Below are 24507 nucleotides of genomic sequence, written 5' to 3'. Positions count from 1 at the left end.
TCCACGCTCCAGGACCCGCCTACAGGCGGACTGGCTGCGGACTGGTCTCCATTTTCGTAGCGGACCCTCAGTCACCGGACGAGCCGCGCCTGCAGTCGGACAGTTTTCTCTGTGCCTGGTGAAGTTGTGATTCTCCGCGGTCAGTATGAGTGTCGCGGTGGAAGGCTGCTTTCTGTCCGCTCTGCAGCCTACCTCCTCCTGCACCGCTTATGTGCTTCCCTCGGACGGCCCGTCTCCGGACCCGATGGCTAAGGCCAGGAGGGTCCGGGAGCAGGTCCGGATGCGGCTGGCCGAGAAGAAGTCCTCCTCCTTACCCAGACTGGACGACTCGCTGCTGGACGCAACAGGTGAGCCGCATCACACCACTTGTCTCTGCGGGCTCCAGGTGGCGCTGCGGAGCACTAACGCATTTACTCTCTCTGTCAGGTCGTTGAAAAGACTTTGTTCAAACCATTAGCAGGTGCTGGTCATTATTACAATTAATTTGACCGTATTTTTGATTATTATGCCCGTTAATTTAGCCTCAAAAACACTTAAAGTAAGAATTGTGATTCCTTTAAATAAAATGAAATTGTCATCCTATTTAGTCTATAACCTAAAATCACAAGTTTGCTTCAGAGGGCTGAAACATCCTCAGACCTCCTTTTTAAAAAGTCATTGGTTGTTATAGGATATAGCATGTAGGCTATTGAATTACATATGACAATATACCGATATATATTCTGTTCCAATCTAATGAAGACTGGCCACAGAGGTCAAGCAGAGGTCTGTTTTGTGTGTCAGTGATGTGTTTGTGTGTGCACAAGCTGCTGTGATACTGTTAGATAGATACATGTGGTTTTCCAGTTGATAAACTTTACAGGTTCAAGGAGCAACTCCTGCTGTGAGACTGTTAAATGTTATGCTATTACATGGAAAGGGTCAACAGTAAAAAAGATTATATAGAATACTGATTAGAAATGAAAAGGCAGTGTTAACTGTGAATAAAACTGCATAAATAATAATTATGTCCACACTGGGTTGTGGAGTGTAGTGGAAAATGAAAGGTCTGTCAGTTCTGTAGTTGATTTATGGGGCTTTCTACAGACCACAGACTAACTGGTGTGACTGCATCACTATGGCAGATATGTTGTAGATATGCTGTGGATGTATACTGTATTCATGTATCTATGTATTAATGTGAAGCTCTGTACAGACTGTGGCAACAAATTTTCTTGAATGGCAATAAAGAATCTATCTATCTATCTATCTATCTTCATATAGAAATAAAGTACACCTGGAAAAAAGTTCATTAAGATGAGCAACATTTACATCATGAACTTTAAAGGGGCAGTCCACCGATCTTATACATGAAGTTAAGTTTACTCATCATGAGGAGTAGCTATTACTTGGTCTGTGAAAACAGCTGTGATGTGTTATATTTGGCCTAAGCTTTCCAAAGTTTGAACAACTAACCCTGATGATGTCGTCAGGGTTGTCTCTGCTCGGACTTGGGATTGACATTTTTAACTGAAAGCTTGTGTTACACCCTGAAGTTGTGGAGTTTGAAAGAAGTGGGCACTTAGGACGCAGTGAGGGTATAATGTAATATTATATCCAGTTGCAACATGGGAAAGGTAGGCTCCAGTTTTTGACCCATACCAGGAAATGTCTGGATATCTTAGCTTCTGCTGCAAAAACTTGGGAGAGACTCAGAAGCTAGACATCTCTCTGTTCTCTGTTTTGGAGTGGCTGAGATTATCGCTAAAGTAAGAATAGCTGGTCCACCTTAAAGGTTAGTCCACCTGAAGTGAGCCTGGTCGGGTTAGGCTAACTCACTGTTGATAACTTCGGGGCTAACTCCCTTCACTTTTCAGCAGGTGGCGAGCAAGGCGCGGTAGCTTGGCTTGGATCTTGAGGAGTTGTAGCATTTATTCACAGACACACTGCACTGTTCACAGCTTTACCGCTAACTTCATACTCTTTGCTCCAGTCGCCAGCCTTACCGTCACACACGCTCTCTCTTTCTCTCTCAGCTGCACACTTTCTACGCACACAACCTACACACTGAGCTATCCCTTAAAGGAGCTACACTACTTGTATAACACTATAGTAAGTTAAAAATCACAAAAAATTACCCCCTGAAAAAAAACAACCGGCGATGGACTCAGCCAATTGTCAATATATTTGTCCAATTGCCTAAGCCTATAGGGCACACTGAACCAGAGAAAGTTGCACACCGAACCTAAATCTCGTACCAAACAGATCAGAACAAATACACTTAAGGTTACACCAGGCATAGTCCCATCAAAATCTCAACACAAAACAACAACAGATGTGAACCCAAGTAATTACGCAACCAAGATAGGAAATGTGATACACAGATGACATGCAGGAAACTGACTACTGTATGTGGAATTTTGAAACCCGGTTCCACTTCATCATGACTTTTTTCTGCTCTTACAGTCATTTGAATCACTAAGCAGATGAATATAAACTGATAACTTCAATAATGAGTTGGGCCAGTTATAGCAGTGATAATACGTGCCTCACATCATGCCAGTGATGCAGTAAAGGAGCTTTAGCATCTCTGTGTTAAAGAATGCAGATGGGTGGGTGACTGTTATTGTAATCCAGTTCATCCCAAAACTGCTCAGAGGATTGATGTCAGAGGACTATAGTGGCCAGACCATGAAGTCATTTCATGTTAGCTCTACAAAACCATTTCATTACTTTTGATGGTAGATGACAGACACATTTAAGTACAAAACATATAAAAGTTTAATATAAAAACATATGTAAATGCGAACAGAAAAGTTGTTTATCTTTGTGTATTGTTCACCACACATATTCCTATTTGTGCATTATGGAAAACTGCAAGGGTGTTATTTCCTGTTCATTTCCTGTTTTTTCTCTCACTATGGAAACTTTCATAAAATTGATGATATCACAGGCTCCAGCTGGGATGGTTATGAGTTATAAATGTTCATGTGTTGAACAAGAACTGCTTTTCCATCAATTAAGAAGTAGGATCCAAAAGTGACAATTAAGCACACATATCCAAGAGCACCTCATGGTTTTGTCTTGACGTGCAGGTTTACAGTAGTAGCCAGTCAGACTGGGGAGTTCCATATCTGTCTCATCCCAGGCCAGTTAATGACTCTGAATCAGTCTTTCCAAAGGGAAAGTACGGGAGAGGAAGGAGAAGCCCCTCCTCCTTACTACTAGGAGAGCAGGACTAGGACTTCTGTGTGACCTATGAGGGAATCAGGATGTGGTTTGAAAGAAGCTGAGTGTTAGCTTGTGTAAGATCTTTTATCAGTAGAATTACTGACTGCATATCTCCAAGCCAACACACATCCTTTTTCATCAGACTGAATCTTCTGTTTTTGTCAAATAACAGAGAAATTTAAATTGAGCGTAAAATACATTTTTTGGGATTAAAAGATCATACCTGTGTGTTTGCAAATTTAAGCTCCTTAACTAATAAACATGTATAATTTACATTTTTGCTGACTATTTAAGAAATCATGCAGTACAAGTGTCAATTTCTGGATTTATTTGGGGGTTTGGATTTGTCCTACTGCTCTATGCAGCCATTGGTTTCCATTTATTTCTGTACAGTATGAAGGTCAATTAGCAAACTCTTGAAACTGAGCATCTAGTGTGCGTTCATTTTTGTCAATGTTGCCATGTCATTGTTTGGTAAATCACTATAATGGTAAACTTAAGTGAAAAGTCTGCATTGCATTACCTCACAACCATAACGTAGTTTTTATAGAAATGAATGCAAACTTGGCCCACTGGCAGCCCACTGGTTAAGACCCATGTTATCATGTTGTCACCTATCTATCTCCACTCATTTCCTGTCATATCTCTGCTGTCACTAGATTGAAAGTGCTGTATGTAATTGCTCCAAAATTATTTTTAAAAAGAAATGAATACAAACTTGATTTTCAATGTGAGGGAAAACACAATTCAAGCATAAATCTGACCCGAAATACGGAAGTGCGCAAAACAAACAACCCATGAAACAACAACGGCTATGGAATGGAAGGTCATTTGTCACAAGGAGGAAGTGGAGGTAACACACAGCAGCGTATGGTTTGAAAGATGGACCTAAGTTATGAAATTGTTTTATGTTCCATTTGAAGTTGAATGAGCCACAGAAGTTTGGCAAAAAACTGATAAAGTTCACACATTGTGATCTGAAATCAACATATTCTGGATGCAATCCAGCCATAGTGTAAATACAAGCAAGGGAAACAGATGGAGAGGGGGAGATGAGCAAAATAGCACAAACCTGGACGGAAAAGTGTGGAGTCACAGGAGATGTGTAACAAACATTATCATGCCAGCTGTGGATGAATGGAGGTTTTGACTCCAGACTTTAAGCCTGTTGAAAGAAAAATGTAATGTAGGTGATGTCTGGTTCAACACCCCCTTAAACTGACTGACCACCTTGTGTGTGGAACATTCCTTTCCAATCTCCTCTTCACTGCATGTTATCACAGTCTATTTTAGACAGGACTGTACGTGGCCAGTGAGGTTAGGCCTGCTCTACTGCATGTCTGATATTTGTCACCGAGCTATAAAACTTCACAGCTAGATGTCTCATACTGTACCTAATACATTGGTTATGTTAAGTTTTTTTTCTTCTTTTCAAACATTGCAGCAAATTGTATGCACTTGTTCATACACTTCCAGCCTTTCAGAATTGTAGGTTTTATGAAACCTTTATGAAAATAAAATACACTAGATATACTGCTAGAAGCTTGAGGCTTGTTGTTCAACCATGTAGTGTAATCATATCCAAGTGATAGTGAAAACCTCTCAGCTGAGTTTTTATTCCACCCCCCGAGGAAATACGGCAAAGGTGTTAAGGCTATGAAAACATTTACACCATTTTATCCACAACTGTTGTGGAAGAAACAGAGTCAGACTTATAGTTAAGCAAGATAAGAAGAATAGAGCATGAGCAAGGTATATAAAGCTGCCAGTATACTCCATCAGAACTGCTGCCATTCAAACTAGTGTTGGGTGATGCCAATATTTGCTGGTATGTTAAGCAGGGTTGACAATGTACAGATTGAGCCTGATTTTAGAATTTAAGAGGTCATTTTAAAATCGGGAGGAATTGTCATTTGACATTCAGTTTGAGGTCACAACACCTGACTAATTGTCTGAATGATCAACAGTCTGGCTTTTGTGCAATTGGTTGGATTTCTGGCAGGTCAGAAATTTGGGTTGGCTATCTGCAGTTTGAACAGTTTCCCACGACTGTTTTCATAAGATGGAGTTTAAAGTAATGCTGCCTTTCTCTCTTTATGTCAACATTGTTGAAGTTGCAGTCTTGTTTGAATAAACTTAATCGGAATTGTTACTGGATAAATCTGAGCGGGGGTTCCGTGCCCATGTTGAGTGTGAGCACCACAGTTGCAGGTTCTGGCCGCAGAAAGGAAAATTAAGAGTTAATACAATGTAAAGGATTATTAAAAATATGATTAAGTCTGCCCAGCTATGGTAGGTCAATCTGTCTGTTCAGACCAAGAATGCTCAACAAGTTTGGCCAGATTGCCATCAAATTCCTAATTCCAGATTCCTAATGGTTTTGGCAACCCCCTAACCATTTTCCTGTTCAACACTGAAGTCAGAATGTTTGTTTTGCACACAAGATACGTCATGATCTAATACGCAGAAAGTTGCCCTGAAGGTTCCTTAGCACTTTCATGTGCTCCCTGGTGTATTTTTATCACTGTAGTGTTTGTTTTGTCCCACAGTTTTGTATTGTAGGGTTCAATAAACATAGCAGAGTGTTATAAGAATATGGGTACTGGGTGTAGAGTTTAGACTACTGTTGGAGACCAAGGTGTGGGAGGACTGGGTGTTATTGGATATTTTGGGATAGGGGTGGAGATTCAGTAGAAGATGGATTTGTGACAGAGATGGAAAGTATTGAAAAAACATGGTGTTGAGAAAGGCTTGGTTGGATAATATGATCCATTAGTGGCTCATGGTAAAAGAGTGGAGCTGCACTAAGACAGTCTCATCTTGGAAGGTGGGCTTAATTATAGTCATAATCCTTTGAGAGTGGAGCTGATTAAAAACATACTCAAACTTTAGATAGCAACATTCCCATACTCTGAATATCTCATGGAATGTGAGTGTGATTTTGCTTAGCAGCAACTTTGTATGAACCTATTTCTATCCATTTGTCTGTATGTCTTAGTTGTTTGTCTCTCTAAATACAACATGAGACGTGTGGACATGTGATTAGCATAAAGAGCTAAAGACATATCTTGGGTAGAGTTGAAACTATACCACACACTCTGACATAAAAGTCTGGATATTTGCAAGGTCATGGGATCAAGAAAGGAGGGCTGCAACAGATCCACCACTGGAGATACTCCCACAGTCCTGGATCATCACCAAGACATAGATAGATGGCTAGTTCATAAACATACACTGTAATTAATCAACTGCTGTCTATTGGCATTGGTTTATCTTCTGAGAACACACACCACCACTGAATAGTGTGGGTAACTGAATTAGACAAAATATGGAGCTCTGCTACCGATGCTACCACTGTTTGCTACCAACAGCAGCCCTTATCACTTTTGGCTTTAATAGCTGATGGACTGTAGTGTTACTATAGCAGACTTCCCAGGGTGTTTGCTGTTCTAACTACTAATACTGATGATTAAACAGTTAAGTTAGCCAATGCTGAAGATAAACCAAAAGAAACCAATGCAGGCAGGAGGAAGGGTGCAGTTTACTCTGTTTCTGCAACCTAATGCTGAAGGGTACCAAAATGGACAGAACCATGGGTTCATTTACAGTGTCGTTCCCCTCTGTAAATTCATGTTTGAAAGTTTAATGAACTGTTATGAATTCCCTTGATGTTCCTCAACATAGAAATGGGAGTCTCCTGAATAGTTTAACAATAGGTTATTTTACGGTGACCAAGTACCATGAGCCTAAAGTGAGCCATTGGTGTGGTGTAGATCAGAGCTATACTGTAGCAAATTAGGAAGACTTGCAGTCAAGAACAAAATATTGCACCATAGCTGCTGACTCTGTTCAAAATTGACCCAAAGTGAACTCATTTAAACTGCTGATGATCAACTGATTTGCTGATCAGGTGTATACAAAGTATTATCTCCAACTTCAGCCGATCATTAGCAGCGCAGAAAGAAGATTTTAAACTAACTAATTAATTAACTTACTAATTTTAAACTCTTGGGAGTCATCCAGTAGCTGACTTCTCTTCTACAGCTGTTATTCAAGCAGCAATGGACTATTGAGCCACTATTCAATGTAGATCGCTAAGCAGTTAGCCACAATGGCTGCTACAGGCAGCTAGTTTCTGTGTTTACCTTTGGTCTGTCTCATAGACAAGCATTATCCATTTAATTATTAATTTAAATTATTCATGTAAAAATCATTGTGCAAAGTTAGTGTGACCCATAGAGAGACGATGGCCACATTTATGGGAAATACAGCAGGTTGAAGTAAACGGGAATTATCCTTTAACTTTAACTTTAACAACCTTAACTTGTTGTAATGAAATCTGCATTTATGTGAAATAAATGAATAAATAAAAGATACTTCAAAGACAATAGTGATACATATTGTAATTTTTGCCTGTTTGTGTTTTTTAGGAGATTAACTGTTGTGCAGAGCTGCATTTTAGTAAAGAGAACAGTGTGAACAGTTTTGAAAAAGTGAATTCAGTATGGAGAAATGTGTGTTAGTGATTGTAAAAAACAGTAAAGAGTGATGTGTGAGGCTTTTTAGGTTAAAACTGTTCCTTTCATAAGCAATAAGCAATGCAAACCTGCAATTTGGCTGCTACACCAAAATCGCCATATAGCCTGTCAATTAATCTTCAAAATAACTGGCAGATTAATTGATAATGAAAATAATAATAATAATGATAGAAACATAACAACAGAAACAGTATTGACTGACTTTAAACCATGTATTAATCCCACTGTTGAATGAGATGGACATATGGTTTGAAAACAGCAGAGCGTTATATTGCAGCATTGAAGCTAATAGATTACAGATTGTGATCTGAAAGTCTGGATTTGTACAGCTAATAAGAGGCTATATATGTAATGGCTTTAGGAGTCTCTGTGGTTATGTAGCTGTAAAGAAATATCCTGGTTGCATGTCATATATTACTGGTTATATGCTGTGTGTGCTCTACTTTTTGGCCTCTTTGTATTGTAGTGGTCTTGTATGAGCATACCTTCCCTGACATCTGACCTGGTGATGCTTATGTTCAGGCATGCAGCCCAGCTCCCCTCCCAACAGCGTCTCCTCCCTCCTTCCTTCCGTCCTGCTGGATTGGATGATGTCTGTTGTTTTCTCCAAGCCATTAACTACAGGCAAAGCTCCCCTTCCTCTCTCTGTTCAACTCACAGGAGCTCACTTTCCTGAGTATAGTCTCTCAATATATAGAGAGTGGTCATACATGTGGTTACACTGTGCAGTCTATATTAAGTTCCTTCAATCATTGTCTTCATGTCTATGTGCATTATTTCTATCTGTGAAGCAAAGTGAATCCATCTGCTATCTGCCCAACCCCGATTATACAGACCTTTTAATGTGAAAACTATCCTATTTACTATCCTATTTATGATGTAATCTTTCATATATTTCTCTCACTGTTATGCATAACACACATAACAAATACAGCTATTTTTATTAGCCATGCTAATGGCAGGACACTAGGGGTGGCAATTTCAATCACCTCCAACAATAAACACTATGGTTCAGACTGAAATATCTAAAAAACTATCAGATGGATTGCCATAATTTTTTTCCCAGACATTCATGATCCCCAGAGGATGACTGGTGACTTTGGTGATCCCCTTATTTTTCATTTAGTGCCACTAGTTCAGTTTGACAACTACAATGGATTACCATGAAATTTGGTACAGAAATTCTATAACTCACTAAACTAATATGGAGAACATGGTAAACAGCGAGTTAGCATTGTAAACATTAGCAATAACATGCTAATGTTATTATTTAGTTCAAAGCATTGTTGTACCTAAGTGCAGCTGCACAGTGCTGCTAGCATGTATATTCTTACATCTCATTCTCTTACTCTGTCAAAATTAGGCTTTCTGTGGATACAGTTCAGCACACTTTTAAGAATGGTCTAGATGGTTTGGTGTTAACCAAACACTGAGAACACTTTTTGTGTGGTTAGGACAAACACACCCATCTCAATCCTTCTTCAAATAGTCATATAGCCACAAATATTTTGCCACTGAAGGAGGATAGACAGAATCTCCAATAAGTTATATATTGTATAATCTGCACAACAATGCTTTTGTTCCCATTAAAGGGGAGTTTTTCCTTGCTGCTGTAGCCAAGTGCTTGCTCATTGGGGAATGTTGAGTCTCTGTAAATTAAAGAGTACAGTGTAGACCTGCTCTATGTGAAAAGTGCCCTGAGATAACTTCTGTCAGTGCCATATAAATAAAACTGACTTGACTTGTCTACTTTCTTTAGACTAAGCTTGGCTGTCAAATAATTGATTGCAGTTAAAAGTTGCAAATTTTCTTTTTTTCTGTTTCAGTGGCCCAATTTCCCCGTGAGGATTAATATGCGTTCCGAACAGAAGCACTGTCAAAGAATAAATATATATGCTCAGTGTTTGGCCAAATTGTCTAAGAATTGCGCTGTCTACCAGCTGAACACTGTCCAAACAACACAGACCATTCCTGAATCATGTTTTGTTGATGATATCCTCCAGGCGTAACTTGGAGGAGATCATGCCCTCGGTCATGTCTGTATGGCCATGTGTGTGTATGTATATGTGAATGTGTGTGTGTGTGTGCGTGTGCGTGTGCGTGTGTGTATGTGTGTGTGTGTATCTGTCCGTAGCTAATCTAGCACACTACTGGACCCATCAGCTAAAATATTTTTTGTGCACTTTTGCGACTGTATGTTTAAGGACCTCTTGTGGTTGCGGTGATTCACAATTTTGGTAAAACCTATTTTATGACCCTATTCCTTATGAGCCTATTGTAAAGCTTTTGTCTTTTCATTAGTCCTCACCATTTTACAATGTGCGCTATGACATAGCAGAAGGCATTTCCAGCAATCAGCTAGGCTAAAAACAAGGCTTACCTAGTCTGTTGCAGGCCACATTTTGGCCTTGGTTGTGTCTCAAAAACTAACATCCATAGAAAAGTTTGGTCTCATATTGAACTGGATCATCTGCAGATTAATTCCATACCCAATATATTATGATCCACTAAAATTAGGCACAATACAAGATGAATAAATCCCCGTCTTTTGTTATCTTCGCTGCCATTTTGAGATCAACATCTGCACTCTATCTTCTACTCACATTCTACTTGTTGTAGAATGTGTTGTATTTGTATTTTGCACTTTTCTTTCTTTCTGAAATGAGTAATTTAGCTTCAGAACAGCAAACATCAAGTATTAATAGAGTAAGAAATGTTTCTAATTATTTTTACTACAGTCAACCCATACCCTCAATATAATTATATACGTAGTAAGACCATCAACAACATTAAAATGCTTTTAACAGGTAAATGATATCATACTGTAGGACATGACCATCTCCTGCTCAAATGTAATTTACTGCATTATATATTGTGGCACTAAGATAAGTTTCACAGCAGATTGTCATGAAGATTGCTGTCCTTAAATTTGAGTCTTACAGCATCAGAACAGTCTTTTGTTGCCGATCTCTTTTATCACACTAATGTTTTATCTTTCTTCTCTTTATCTAGACTACAGTTTTCCTGCAGCAAAGAGCCACACTCACACCCTTGGCTTCAGTTCCAGATCCATGATACACACACCCAGCCGGGTCATGGCTGTGAGTACCATATGACAGTTCTGTATTGTATTATAATAAATGCAAATATATTTAAAGGAACAGAACTGAGATACTGTAGGTCCAGAATATGTTTAGTGCAGCTTAGCTCATAGACAGGAGACAGGAAGCTGTTAGCCAAGCACTGTCAAGAGAACAAGAAAAACAAATCACCTCACAGCAACTTCAAGCTTGTATGTTTACGCTATCCTTTGTTTTCTCATGTGGTTCAGTGAGGCTTTACTGCGGTCAGACAGAAACATGTAAGTTTGGCTGATAGTCTTTTTTTTGGAGTTTGTCGTGGATTTATTCTTTCAGGCCACTGATACAGCCCATAAGTCATCTGGTTCACAGATGGTAAGACTGCCCATACAGTAGGTATGAGTGTGGACTGTAGTATTATAAATTCACGAAATTACAAATCAATTTCATCGATTATTAAAAGATAATTCTGTTTTATTACAATTTATGTCTTATTTTTGTAGTTATGGTCATCATTTGTGACAGTAATAATGACATTGTTAGTAGTTATTAGTTCACTGTTGAGATCAGGGCCGTTCTATGAAGGGACCTAACAAGAGGCCCCATGGTGGTTTTTGTCATTCAGTTTCATTCATCACTGTTTCATTATATCCTCAGTAGTCAGTGGTATTTCCAAAGATGCATATCTAAACACTGTTTCAGAACCTTTTAAGTGCTGGGAATAAAATTCTGGCGGAGAATTAATGAGTCCTTTATAGATCTGGTCAGCAAACATCAATACTGTTTTTTGATGCAGACCAAAATGTGTTTGCAGCACTGAGTGACTGTGGAGAACTTCTCTAAAATGGGCCACACATGTACACATGTTTATATACCCCCGAAATAAGGTATTTTATAGGCACTAGTATTGATAGCCATACCAGGTTCTTTACACAATTATTTTTTGTCGTCTTAAAAGTAGTTAAGATCTAAGCATAGTGAAATCAGCCTGTACAATTCAGATTCAGATTCATTCTTTATTGTCCTCTATAGATTAAATTTGCTGTCACAGTCTGTATTTAAGTAACACTCAAAACAGGGTAAAAACAAACAAGAACACAAGTCTGTTACAGTGTGCCAAGGCTATTTAAGGCAGTGATAGCTTGGGACCCAAAACTCCTCCCAAAGCATGTTTTTTTTTTTTTTTTTACAGAGTGGTTGTATCTGTGGCCAGAGGGGAGGAGGGTGAAGCATGGGTTTAAGGGGTGGCAGGGGTAGTGTGCAGTGGTCAGTGCTCTGCGAGTGGTAGCAGTGTCAATAAAGGCTGGCAGGTTGGGAGTGGGGAGCCCAATTACATTGGAAGATATTTAGTGATTTTGAGGAGCTTGTTGCAATTGGTGAGGGTGAGCAGTATGAAGGAGGCATCCTCTGTCCCTGTTTTGGCCTTGTAGGTGAACTGGTAGGAATCCGGCTGTAGGCTAAAAACTAGGAGGATGGCATTCAGTACCAGATTCTCGAAGCATTTTGCAATGATGGAGGTGAGCGCTACTGGTCTGTTGTGATTCACTTCAGAGGGGTGGGGTTTCTTTGGGACAGGAATGATGGTAGATGTTTTCCAGAGGGTGGGGATGATTGCAGTCTGGAGTGACTCTCTAAAGATAGAATGGAGTACAGGGGAGAGCTCCAAGGCACAGCTCTTGAGCAGCCTTCCTGGGATCCCATCTTGTCAGCTTTGCACCTCATTAGCTAATAGTAGATGTCCACTTCTGTGAAAGGGAGAGACTGCTGTGTGACTGCTCAGGGGTGGGTAGTCTCCCCAGCAATATCTTACACTCAGTGGAGCAGTTGAGTGTCAAACCTGGCATAGAAATTGTTCAGGTCTCTAGTGAATGACATGGGGTCAGTGGGTGTAGGAGTGCTGGTTTTTGAGTTGGACCAGGTGAGTGTTCTCTCCTTCTGAAAGGCCTGCCTGGTATTCATGCAGGTAAATTCCTGTTCTAATTTTTCCTTATATGCAAGTTTTGCTTTCTTGATTTCATTTCTCACAGAGCGGTTAATGGCTCTGAGGGAAAGTCAGTCCTTGTGATGGAATGCTTGCTGTTTTTCCTTAAGCCTAAGTTTTATTTGAGGAGTCATCCATGGTCTGGAGTTGGGGTATTTTTTAACAGTTTTGGCTGGGATGGGATGGTAGTCACTGTCAAAAATACTCCAGTCGGTGGACACAAGGGACCCCTGTAGCTGTACACTTGCGTCCCCTGACCACTGGTCGATGCTGTGGGTGAGTGGTTTATGACATTTCAGTACTTAAGCGTATTGCAGAAGCAGGAAGACAATGTTATGGTACGGAGCCCAGTAGTGGTGTAAGCATTGTGTATGTTCCCATAACACAAGTCCAAAACATGATTTTCCTTGTTGGGATGCCAACATACTGTTTAAAGTATGGGAGAACAATGTCCAGCCCGCAGCTGTTAAAATCCCCTGTAATGGACATTGAAGCATCTGAGTATTTTCCTAGCGTAGCATGGGCACTCTGGGCTGCTAGAACAGCTGTGGTTTTGGTGTTTACGCCCAGCGGGATGTACACACAGCTGATGACCACAGTAGGAAATTCCCACTATGTGCAAGAGTTTGATTTATGAACCTGAATGAAAGTTAATTCTTGACTTTGCAGTATAACTCTTAAACATGGTGGCCAAAACTACACAAATAATACCCAAGTTGAAATAAACTAAATAATTACTTTTTAACCAATGATGTAAAACATCGAATTTTTACATTTTCCAAAACAGTTGGACAGTGTTTATCACTGTACATTTCTGTAGACTTGTCTGCAGTGTGTGTGCCGGATGCACACACACACATGAAAGCGACGAGCTGGTATCGTGTGTGAAAAATGTTTCCTCCCTGTTAGTCCTGATCTGATTGTCTATGAAAAGGAAGATGGAAGTCCTGCACTGCTGAAAAAAAAACAGAACAAGAACAATGTAAAGACAGAAGAAAAATATCAACAGGACGTTTGTCAGTTGCTTTTAACAATGAAAAAGACCATAGTGAGCTTCCTGCAGCTTACTGCAGTAGCAAGGCTTTTGATGAAGAAAAGATGGAGGAGGTGTTGAATGTGGAAAATCTTGCCCCACCTTTTCACTATTAGGATGAATTTCACCAGCCTAAGCATTTGTTTCTTTTGTAAGCTGTGACAATCTTTCCGCTTGCTTGTAAGATAAACCTTCAATATTGAGGATTTTATGTTGAAATTTTGCCCTTTTTTATAGGAACTGTAGAAAAGTGTCTCTATCTCTGCTTGCTGGGCTGTTTAGCCAGCAGTGTGTCTGCTAACCTTTGATTTATCGCCATACCACTGACCCTGCAGGTGCCCACAGTACCCCTGCACTCCTCTGGTTTCTCCTCTCGCTCTGCTGTGGAAAGCAGTTCCAGGGTGAACCACTCAGGAGCCAGCATGGTCCAGAAGAGCTACCAAGCCACCCAATCACAGAGCAGAAGCAGACGCTCTAAGTCGCTGTGCCAGGCAGACCAGGAGGGACTTCCTCTGACTGTGTTGGTACCTCCAGAGAACACCTCCTACCCGACCACCGTGCCTCCCCCCGGCACCCTAAGGCGCAGCCTCAGCGGAACACTGGCCCAGGGGAGAGGGTACTGGCAGGAGGAGGAGCTGCCATACCAGTACACCTACAAAGGCCCCTCTCACCGCACCATCAGCCGTATCACCAACCGTCAGCAGCACTACCAGCAGCAGAGCTCTGCTTTTGGCCAGGATGGCTGGGGGTCTGGCAGGGGGGTTCCCATGGCAGGGGATGGCTGGGGGGCACAGTGGCAGCAGCACGTCTCCAGGGCCAGCCATGCAGGGACAGGGCAGTACCAAGCTGCCCTGCACCGGGCAGCCTCGCTGCGCAGCGTGAGGAGTGTTGGGAAAGGAGTGGATGTTTTGGAGGGTGCATCAATACACAGCAACGACCCACTAGGAGGGTGAGACATAATACACGAGTTTACACTACTGATGTGAATCAGGCTTTTTTTGCAACTACCAGATATATGAATTTCTTAGAAAGTGTATGCCGCTGTGACTCTCAGCTGTGAGAGTCTAGCACAGAGAGAGCAAGAGTTAAAAGGCTGAAGGGGTGTGAAGATGAATGGGGTTAACTGGAATAGAAATAGAATCTATGATAGATTTAGATTTTTAGTTGACTGGTTGAGAAACACTAGATATATTGGACATTATGAGGTCAATTTGGGCTTTAATTATATTCCCAAAAGTAACTTTGTGTACACTATTTCATTCATTATGTGATATGAGCAACATTAGGAAGGTTTATTACTTAGTATGAGATTAGTAGTCATGCTTGTGTTCTTTCATTCACTGTGATAGAGAGCAGGGATCACAGTGAGCTCACGGTTTGCAGTGGAAATGGCTTTGCTATATGTGTATTACTCAAAAGGAAAAAATTACTGAGCATTTCTTGAAAATGTCCCATGATGTTTTCACTTTCTACAATCTTTGCCTCTGTCCTTGAGAAACTTGTAGGAGAAACCACAAGCAGTCCATGCTGACCAATGACAAATCTTGCAGTCCCCGCATGGTATCATTGTAGCTGCTGTAGTTACATTGTTGAGGTGTTTGTCAGCTACAGTGTAGCTACAGTGACAGTGCAGTCATACTGATTGATGCTAGCAGCATAGCTGTTTGATGGATTGCCATGAAATTTGCTACAGATATTCAAGTTTCCTAAAGGATCAGTTCTAACAACTTTTGGTGATCCTCTGACTTTTCCTCTAGCGCCACCAGCAAGTTTTCACTTTTTCAGTGAAATATCTCAATATCTACTTGATGTTGTGATGGATTGGCACCAAATTTTGTGCAGATATTCAGACAAGCTAGCACTATCATTGTGAGCATGTTAACATGCTGACATTAGCATTAGGTCACAGCACTGCTGTGCTTAAGTTTAGTACAGGCTTACACAACCACTAACATGGCTGTGGACTATCGGTCCTGTTGCTTGATAAATGACTTAATCAATTAATTGATTATTAAATTAGTTACCGATTTATTTTCTGTCGATCAACCAAGTAATTAATCAACTAATTATATTAGCTCTACTTAAGTTAAAGGCTCCATCATTCCATCACCATCACTTCCCTGCAGTTGTAGCATTCACATGCTCTATTTTCCATAAATGCTACATCACAACATACTAAACAGGATTGGCAACACTTTAGGACATTTACAAAAATGAGGAAATATTACACTGGAAGTTTTAAACTGTTTAAGCTGAACAAAAGCCTCCAATAAATCAGGATTAGAGCTGGTCTTAAGGGTACTACGGGTGGTCTGATGGTCTTAACTGGACAGAGATGATCTTATGTTAGTTAAAGGATAAATGATATTACTGATGGTGACAAACCTGACAATATGAGCATGTGTTTCAAATACATGTTAAGCTGCCTCAGTCAGAATAGAACAAACATAAGCATTTCCTACTAGAAAAAAAGAAAAGACTGAAAGTAAATCATTTAAAGCTAGTCAAGCTACCACAGCTTCCATATGATCAGCTGACAGCACATGTTACTGGTATGTCATGTTTTTTTTTGACAGGATGTGATACCCAGACAATAAACCCCCAATGTGTGTGTGTGTGTGTGTGTGTGTGTGTGTGTGTGTGTGTGTGTGTGTGTGTGTGTGTGTGTGTGTGTGTGTAGGTTGCAGGGTCTGGACATGCCTACAGCTGTCAGATATCTGTCCGAGCCAGACACTGCCTTGCAAGTTCTGGGAGCTGCATATATACAACACCAGTGTTACCATAGCAACGATGCTAAAAACCAGGTAACTAAGTAACACTTGGTTGTGTGTGGTTATATGTATTTATTCATTTTATGTAGTTAGTTTTCTTGTTTACTTGTCATTTATTCACCATCAGCACCTCTTATATGTGTGTATTTACAGTATGTTGTGTGTGTTGTTAACCTGAGTTTCTGTCTGTGCGTCTCCTCTCAGGTCCGTGTTCTGCATGGTGTTCCAGCTCTGATTCAGCTTTTCTCCAGTGACAACCAGGAAGTGCAGCGTTTTGCCACCGGCGCCACACGGAACCTCATCTACGAGAACGTTGACAACAAGGCGGCGCTCATAGATGCCAATGGTGTGAAGCATCTCGTCAGCATCCTGGGCGAACCCGACGATGAGCTTCGAAAGAACATCACTGGTAGTAATAGTCTAGTAACCCAAAAACTAGATAATAGATAGAAGATAATTCAACCCACGATTCAACCACATAATGCAAGTGTTCTTTGTATAGAGTCTATGTGTATTATTTATTACTGGTTTAAATTACACAGATACAAATTACAGAATATCAACCTAACACTGCTGTTGTGGCTGCAGGTGTACTGTGGAATCTGTCCTCTAGAGACAACCTGAAGGAGAAGCTGTCCAAAGAAGCTTTATCAGATCTGACAGAGAAAGTACTGATTCCTCTGTGCGGTAGCATCCCACTCAGCCCATCTGAGAGAGATATCTTTTACAACACCACCGGCTGCCTCAGGTAACACCTAAGAGGACCCAGCTTTACCATGTGCCTATTTCTGGTTTTGATGCACATGTTCATGTTATCTATGGGTAGTCAGTGTCATCATACCAAAAGTTTGAATTGTCACAAATGTTAATTTCAAGGTCTAGAATTATTTTGGGATATCAAGGAAAGCCAAAGAAAAGTAACAGTCCACAGCCACCACGCTAGTTACCCTGTGAGGCTGTACCTCAGGGCCATAGCCAAGATTTTAGAAATACTGACGTCACCAGTCCAAATTTCCCTGGCAAAATCCCAACCACCAGGGATATGTCTACATAAATCAAACTCTACAGATTTTTTGAGTATTTTTATTGAGTATTTATCTTCTGTACTCTCTTGAAGTTTGTACATGACCTCTGTGCCCTCACTGGTAGCTATGACTCTGCTGTACTGAGGCACAGTGGCACTGTGAATGTAATGGGTGTCAGCATGGCAACATGCTCACAGTCAGATGTTAATATGCTAACATTTGCTAATTAGCACTAAACACAGAAGTACAAATGAGGCTGATGGGAATGTTACTATTTCCTCTGTAGAACAGGAAACAGGACAGAGAGGCTTCAGTGTTTCCTACTGTTTGCATGTAAAGATCAACATCAAACAATAACCTGTTGCACTGAGGCCCTCATGATAATTTAACAGTACTCTCGGATCATTTATACATATTTCTACTCTGCTTAGTTTTGGTTAAAGAGCAACTTGTTTCACATATAAACAAATTGTAGACACCAGCATCCACACACCAGGAGCCATTGCAAATTTGTAGTGTTACCTCTATACAAACCCATTTAGATTTTTATTGCTTGGTTCTCCCACACAAGCAAGTTGCATGGAACTGAAGTTACATGTAGGTTACACTTTGTAAAGGTTGTCGGAGCCTCTGAGAGGATTCTGATCAGAGGTAGTTACAAGCAAGTGTAATGAGCTTCCAAAAAATGCTTTTCAGCTGGTAATTTGACAGTGAGCTGAGGGTACTACTAGAGCAACCTAACAAGTGTGTTATAATCACTGAAAGGTCAAAGATTCTTTAAATAATAAATAAAATGTACCCAAGATAGTTTTATTGCATTACATTCTGCATAAGTGTTGACTGGGTTTGACTCTGTCTGTTTGCTTGTGTTTGTATTTGTGTGTAGGAACTTGAGCTCAGTGAATGAGAGGACGAGACAAAAGATGAGAGAAATGCGAGGCCTAGTGGACTCTTTGGTATCCTACATTCAACAAGAAGACAGGGCAGATGACAAGGTAACTTACATGGAAAGCTCTATCATCAATTGCTACGCCACATTGGCGGGAAACTGGCAGGCCCTTTTAAAACCTCAATAGCCCTGATACCAAAGCTGGAGGTAACAAGACCAAAAGTTGAAAGTTGCATGCACAATGTAAAAGACTCCAGTATCTTTTGCCATTTAGCAAAATAGACGAGTTAAAGCAATGCATTAGAAGCAGGTTGCATTGCTCAGTGGTGTTACCTCAGCTGGCAGCTACACTGGAGCTACACTAGTGGATGAATCACTAGGTAATGTTAGCATGTTAGCCAGTTCAATACTTAATAGATTTATGCTTCATACATTCAGTAGCTCCTTATGAGGTACAGGACCTCTAAGATGTGTCACGTAATGCGCGTCCCATGGCTTGAATATTTGTTCCTCCAACACCACAGCAATGGCTGCTTAGCACCCACACAGACAATGCAGACAAAAGGGTTCAGCACCACAGCCATAAATGACACATCAGTGACAGAATCTCAGCCTTGCAAAGCCAGTCCACATTCTTCTTCACTCATTGTGGTCTGGCACATTGCAACAGGCGCTGACTTGGAAAAAGAGCTCTGTCAACAGACGACAGACCAAAATGACTTTGCAGACATGTGGATAAACCTTTAACCAACTGGTAAATGATTGACAAACGTGCCGCTTCCTTGCAACATCAACATGAAGCCCATCTGCATCTGACTGGACGGACATGCTGCACTTTCCTTGGTTTTAAGATTGAAAATACATGGTGACTGTTCTGGAAATGTCATATTTGATCTAAACCATCTGCCAAAATCAGATTCTGAATAATCAAATTTTTCTCTTTATCACTCTTTATCATAATAACCCACTTTTTAATATAAAATACATAAACCTGGCAACTCTGCATACAGTAGATCTGGCGGTCACTTCTCATCACTTCTGGCTCCAGAAAATCAAGATGGTGACAGTCAAAATGCCAAACTCGAGGCTTCAAAACAGGAGTCCACAAACCAATGGAGGACATCACGGTGGCTACGTCCATTATTTTTATACAGTCTATGCTTTTCCTCCAGCACCATCAGGGGGTTAAAATTTGTGGTTTTGAGTTAAACATTTCAACAACTATGAAAATTAGTAGACCTTCATGTCCCCCTTAGAATGAATTGTAATCACTTAGGTGATCCACTTCTAGCACCATCATTAGGTCAGAATTTCAACACTTAATAGTTTATGACCAAATAGCTGCAAAAATAATGACATTCCCCTCAGCCTCAGCTGTACTTTGTGTTAAATGTTAATTAGAAAATGTTAGCATGCTAACATGCTAAACTGAGATGGTGAACATGGTAAACTTTATACCTGCTTTACATTAACATGTTACTGTTGCACTGTCATTGTGAGTACATTAACATTTAGCTCAAAGCCCTGCTGTGTCTAAGTACAACCTCACAGAGTTGCTAGCATGGTTGTAGCAAGCCCCCAGGAACAGCACCGTGCTTTGAAGCCAATTTGACAGAAGTGGCAACCTCTGGGGCTGAAAAATGAAGCCAATGCGGAAGTGCCAAAAGATGCATTTCCTCAAATGGCGACTTGAGGCTGGCTCCAAAAGCGAGTCAATCCCCATAGACCCCCATGTTAAAATGCTCAATTTTACAGCAGAAATATGTTTATATATATGATGTTTACAGCCTGGCACAAAAAACGGTTTTGGCCTATAGCTAATTTCCCCTTTCATGACAACTGTACAGGTGATTTTTTTTTATAACTCACCCATTTAGAGTTTATTAAGCGGTAAAGTTATGCATAATTAAGGATGTGACTGCTTTGAGTGACAGGTTGCTAGCCGCTAGGTGGCTTGTTTCAGCAACCAGGCTTCATCCGGCCCGCCTCAGCTCCACCTTTTTGCCCATTTTGGATTAGCCTGGAGTTAGATGGAGTCAGGCACTGCCAAGATGGCAACCACTTTGAGCATCAAAACTGCTTTTCAGAAACCAATTGTTGATGTCATGGTAGCTGGGTCCATATTTTTTGAGTATGATTTGACATAGTGGCCAAACTGTGTAATTACAAAGTCACATGAGGCTATTGGGCCCAAAAAGACTTTTTCCCATAGACTTACATTGTGAAAGAGGCGTCTGTAAATCAGTGGATACATTTTTTTCAGTATCACAACCCACGCAAAATGAATCATTTCACTATCAGAATTTGATCCATTCAGTCCGATCACATTTCGAAAGTGTAGAAGCGCCGCACGATTGAATCGTTTTATCGCCATTCAAGTTGGCTGGAAGAATGAACAGGGCCCCGCCTCCAATGCTGAATCCAATTCTCTTTATAAATCCATGGATTGGAGACTATTGGACCGCGTTCAGATCGACATAAGCCCCAGGTGACAAAAACGCAGCCTGCTTGTTCCTTTGTAACATGAACTCTTTTACCTCGCATTCGTCTTGTTGTATTATACAAATGGAACAGCTATGCTTTAACTTTGAAAACCAGAAAATGTTGTTAGGGGGCCTTTTCTTGACTACTTATCTTAAACCAATTTTAATTTATATTTGCATATTTACATACATTTTCCATTTATTAACTGTAACAGTTTCAATTGCTCAATGTATGAGTTTATTTTTGGTTCAATGGGAGTATTGATTTTGTGCAGTGGTGTTTCTTGTGTTTGCTAAATTGAAGTCAGGACATTATCCATCATCATGATTAATCATCACCAGCAATATTTCTATGCTAAGGTAACCTGGTTACTTCACATGCTGATTTCTGGTGTTATTTCATCAAGCTGTTTACATTAACCCTTTCCTATCAAATCTGTATTGCCATGCATCAGACAGTTAGCATCCTTCCCCTCCACTGACTGACTAATAGTGACTTACTCCTGATACTGGAAAATTAAATCAGGATTCCATTACATTAGTAATAGTATGTATTGCATGCTGTCTTGTTTTCTCTCAGTATCCAAATATTGCCATAATTCTGTGTGGGTTTGAGTTTGACAAACCAATAGTGAAAGCAGGGAGATGTTTCTGCACCTCAGTTACCTCTTAAATATTAAAGGACAACAGCCATTTAGATCAGGTTTCATATGATCAGTATGTGAGCTTACCAGCTTGTTTTACCCAGTAATGCTGTTTACATGTGTCAGCCTCCACTCAGGTTAGTTATTTATTACTGCTTTTAATACAAACTCTCCACTTTCTCTCTCTTCTTCTCAAACCTCCATTTGTCCTCCTCTGTTTAGGGTTTGGAGAATTCGTTGTGCGTGCTGAGGAATCTGTCCTACCAGCTGTACTCAGAGCTTCCTCCTTCAGTTCGACACCGTCTGGAGGGCCCAACCAGAGACTCTGCATCCAGGAACAGCGAGGCTATCGGCTGCTTCACCTTGTATGGCAAAAAACACTCAGAGGTAAAACTCATCATACATATCGCAAATCATTCATCCCAGTAGTGTATATCCACTCTCATCAGCCTTGTGTCCAGCAGCAGCAAGCAGCTATTTTGAGTGTAAAAGGTCTTATAAACCTAAAGTATACTGCCTGAGGCCAATCTCACAGCAAAGAAAGTTGGCAAAGCACTGAGTCACTGCTATTAAGCTTGTTGCTGTGAGCACACAGTAATTATTGAAGGCAGCTCATGAAGAGGACAATGTTCAGAGAGATTTTAATAAGGATATCAAAGAGAACAGTAGTGAGTGGGCTCAGGATTTTTTTTGGCCATGGGATTCGTCTCTCAGGCATTATATATGCTGCCCTATCCTTGTAGTGGAAGTTGGTGGGACTGTATGCTACCTGTGAGGAAAACTGCAAACATTACTCAGGTCTGAAAAAGTCCCCACCCCCTTTGCATTTTCAGGTAATCTGTTTTAATTTACAAATCATTCTCCTAAAAAGATGCTAGAATTGATCATCAACCAATGATAATGCAGTAAAATGCTGCACTCTTTGTATTAAAGATGAAAATAAAATATTACTTACTGAAGTGAAAAGTTCATTTGAAAAAGTAGTTTGAATGTTTTGTCAAACATTTTTTATATAACATAACATTATTTATCATAAAGTATTATAGGTGATATTATGGTTAGTATATTATTATGCAGTACGATTTACGTGTCTGCATGCGCTGACATCACCACTAAGAAGACCTGAAGATAGTTTTGTACTGTTAATTTACCCAGTTTGAGTTCAGCAGTAGCCTAAATGTCAAGGATGCAGGTTTGTGACTGGAAGGCCATCTGTTGGATGCTTGAGACCAGCATTATGGACAAACTAGAGTCTATTGATGATGTTGATGTTGACTTATGTTGACAAAAAATATTGAAAACAGGAAGAGAAAATGCAGCTGTCTTCATGGCTGCTTTACTCCTTTCTACTGATTTCATACCCATCTGACTGTTTTGGAGTCCCACACACAAAAACACCATCCATTCCTCCATTTTTTTACCTGTTCTGGGTTGCTGGCTCAATAACACACTCATTGTTTAGTATTCAGGAGACCAACTCATTTTGCCACTGGGTAGCCACTTGTATTGTATACAGGCTGTGCCTATTCAGGTCATATAAGCATCTACCTTATATAAATGATATAGCCATCAACTGCAGCTCACGCAGTCAGATGTACCACCATTATCAGATATTTAGACTTTTCATGTGCATGAGTCATTTTTATACAAGGAATTTATGCTTCCACACAAAATGTTTCACCTGTCGAGCCTCAAAAAGTCAAGCTTTAGGTCAAACTGTTGACATATAACAGGTCAGGCTTCTCTCAGGTATCTCAGTAAGAGCTGATAGCATGATAATAAGTGGCCTAGCAGATAGAAACCCTAGAAGTGGCCTCAGGTCCACAGAGGGGATCCGTTTTCAATACAACACATAGAAGCCAGCAGATCACATTACTCTTTTCAATAGCAGGCACTGGAGGCTAATGGAGACCCACAGTTACATGTATGTTCACATAGCATCCTTTAGTGTGAGTTGTGTGACGTTTTATGACCTCTTTTAGCATGAAATACCCTTGCTTGGAGAAGATCATCAGAAGAGTTACTTGCAGAGCAAACAGCGAGGATTTCTACCCAACCAATAGCTTTCCCTCTGTTCATTCTTTCATCCAACTCTTTGCTCCAAAGAAAGAGATCTTTGACAACTCCTGGTTAGATTGCAATGTGACCTACATGAAAATTCAGGGTTTCCAAAGGATGACAACTAATGACCCCTTGACCTTTTCGGTAAGTGCCACTGGAAGGTCCAAATTCTCCCAAACATTGGTCCAAAAGGAAAAATATCTTCAAAACCAATCACCACATTGCCATGAAATTGGCTGGAGATGTTCATGGTCTCCAGAGGATGAATCATAAAGTTTTGGGTGAAACTTTGATCTGTGGCACCACCATAATGCCAAATTCAGTTTTACAAAAGAAACTTCAACACAGTATATTGGTCAGATTTGCCTTTAGACTTTATGGTCTCTTGTTTCATGGTGGTAAACTGGCTGTGATGACTATTTAATAGACTCGCTTGAGTAGCTACATTTGAGCATAGAGTATGGAAATACAACATGATAAATTAGGAAAACATACATAAAGTCACAAGTTATAAATACTATGCTAATGACAGAGGAATGTTGTAGGATTACTTTGAAATATTATGGTAACATTAGAAATGACATACAAGAATCAAAATATTGTAAAGGAATAGTTTGACATTTTCAGTAATACACTTATTTGCTTTCTTACTGACAGATGCACTCTCATGTCTGTGTGTTAGTTATGAAGATTAGCTTGGCTTAGAGTCCAGGAAGTCACTGCCCTTGGCCAACCAAATGGTCAATGAACTAATGTAAGACTGCAACTTTTCAAATTTGCACTTTAGTTTTT

The 24507-nt window shown here is 40.3% G+C and overlaps 1 protein-coding gene across 1 annotated transcript in view; it reads left to right on the top strand.

Moving 5' to 3' along the window:
* Window positions 1–24507, top strand: part of LOC122986644 (plakophilin-3-like) — a 40816-nt gene continuing 16309 nt past the window's right edge. Inside the window, exons 1-8 of the mRNA XM_044357973.1 lie at window positions 1–347; window positions 10761–10849; window positions 14178–14791; window positions 16523–16646; window positions 16818–17022; window positions 17202–17361; window positions 18525–18633; window positions 21877–22041. Of these exons, the coding sequence (XP_044213908.1) occupies window positions 146–347; window positions 10761–10849; window positions 14178–14791; window positions 16523–16646; window positions 16818–17022; window positions 17202–17361; window positions 18525–18633; window positions 21877–22041 (1668 nt within the window). The 5' untranslated portion in view covers window positions 1–145. The remainder of the gene's footprint in view (window positions 348–10760; window positions 10850–14177; window positions 14792–16522; window positions 16647–16817; window positions 17023–17201; window positions 17362–18524; window positions 18634–21876; window positions 22042–24507) is intronic.

The sequence above is a fragment of the Thunnus albacares genome, chromosome 1 (assembly GCF_914725855.1).
Source record: "Thunnus albacares chromosome 1, fThuAlb1.1, whole genome shotgun sequence".
In the NCBI taxonomy this organism is placed as follows: domain Eukaryota; kingdom Metazoa; phylum Chordata; class Actinopteri; order Scombriformes; family Scombridae; genus Thunnus; species Thunnus albacares.
The sequence above is the reverse complement of the archived record's forward strand: the minus strand, read 5'-3'. Positions and strand labels throughout refer to the sequence as shown.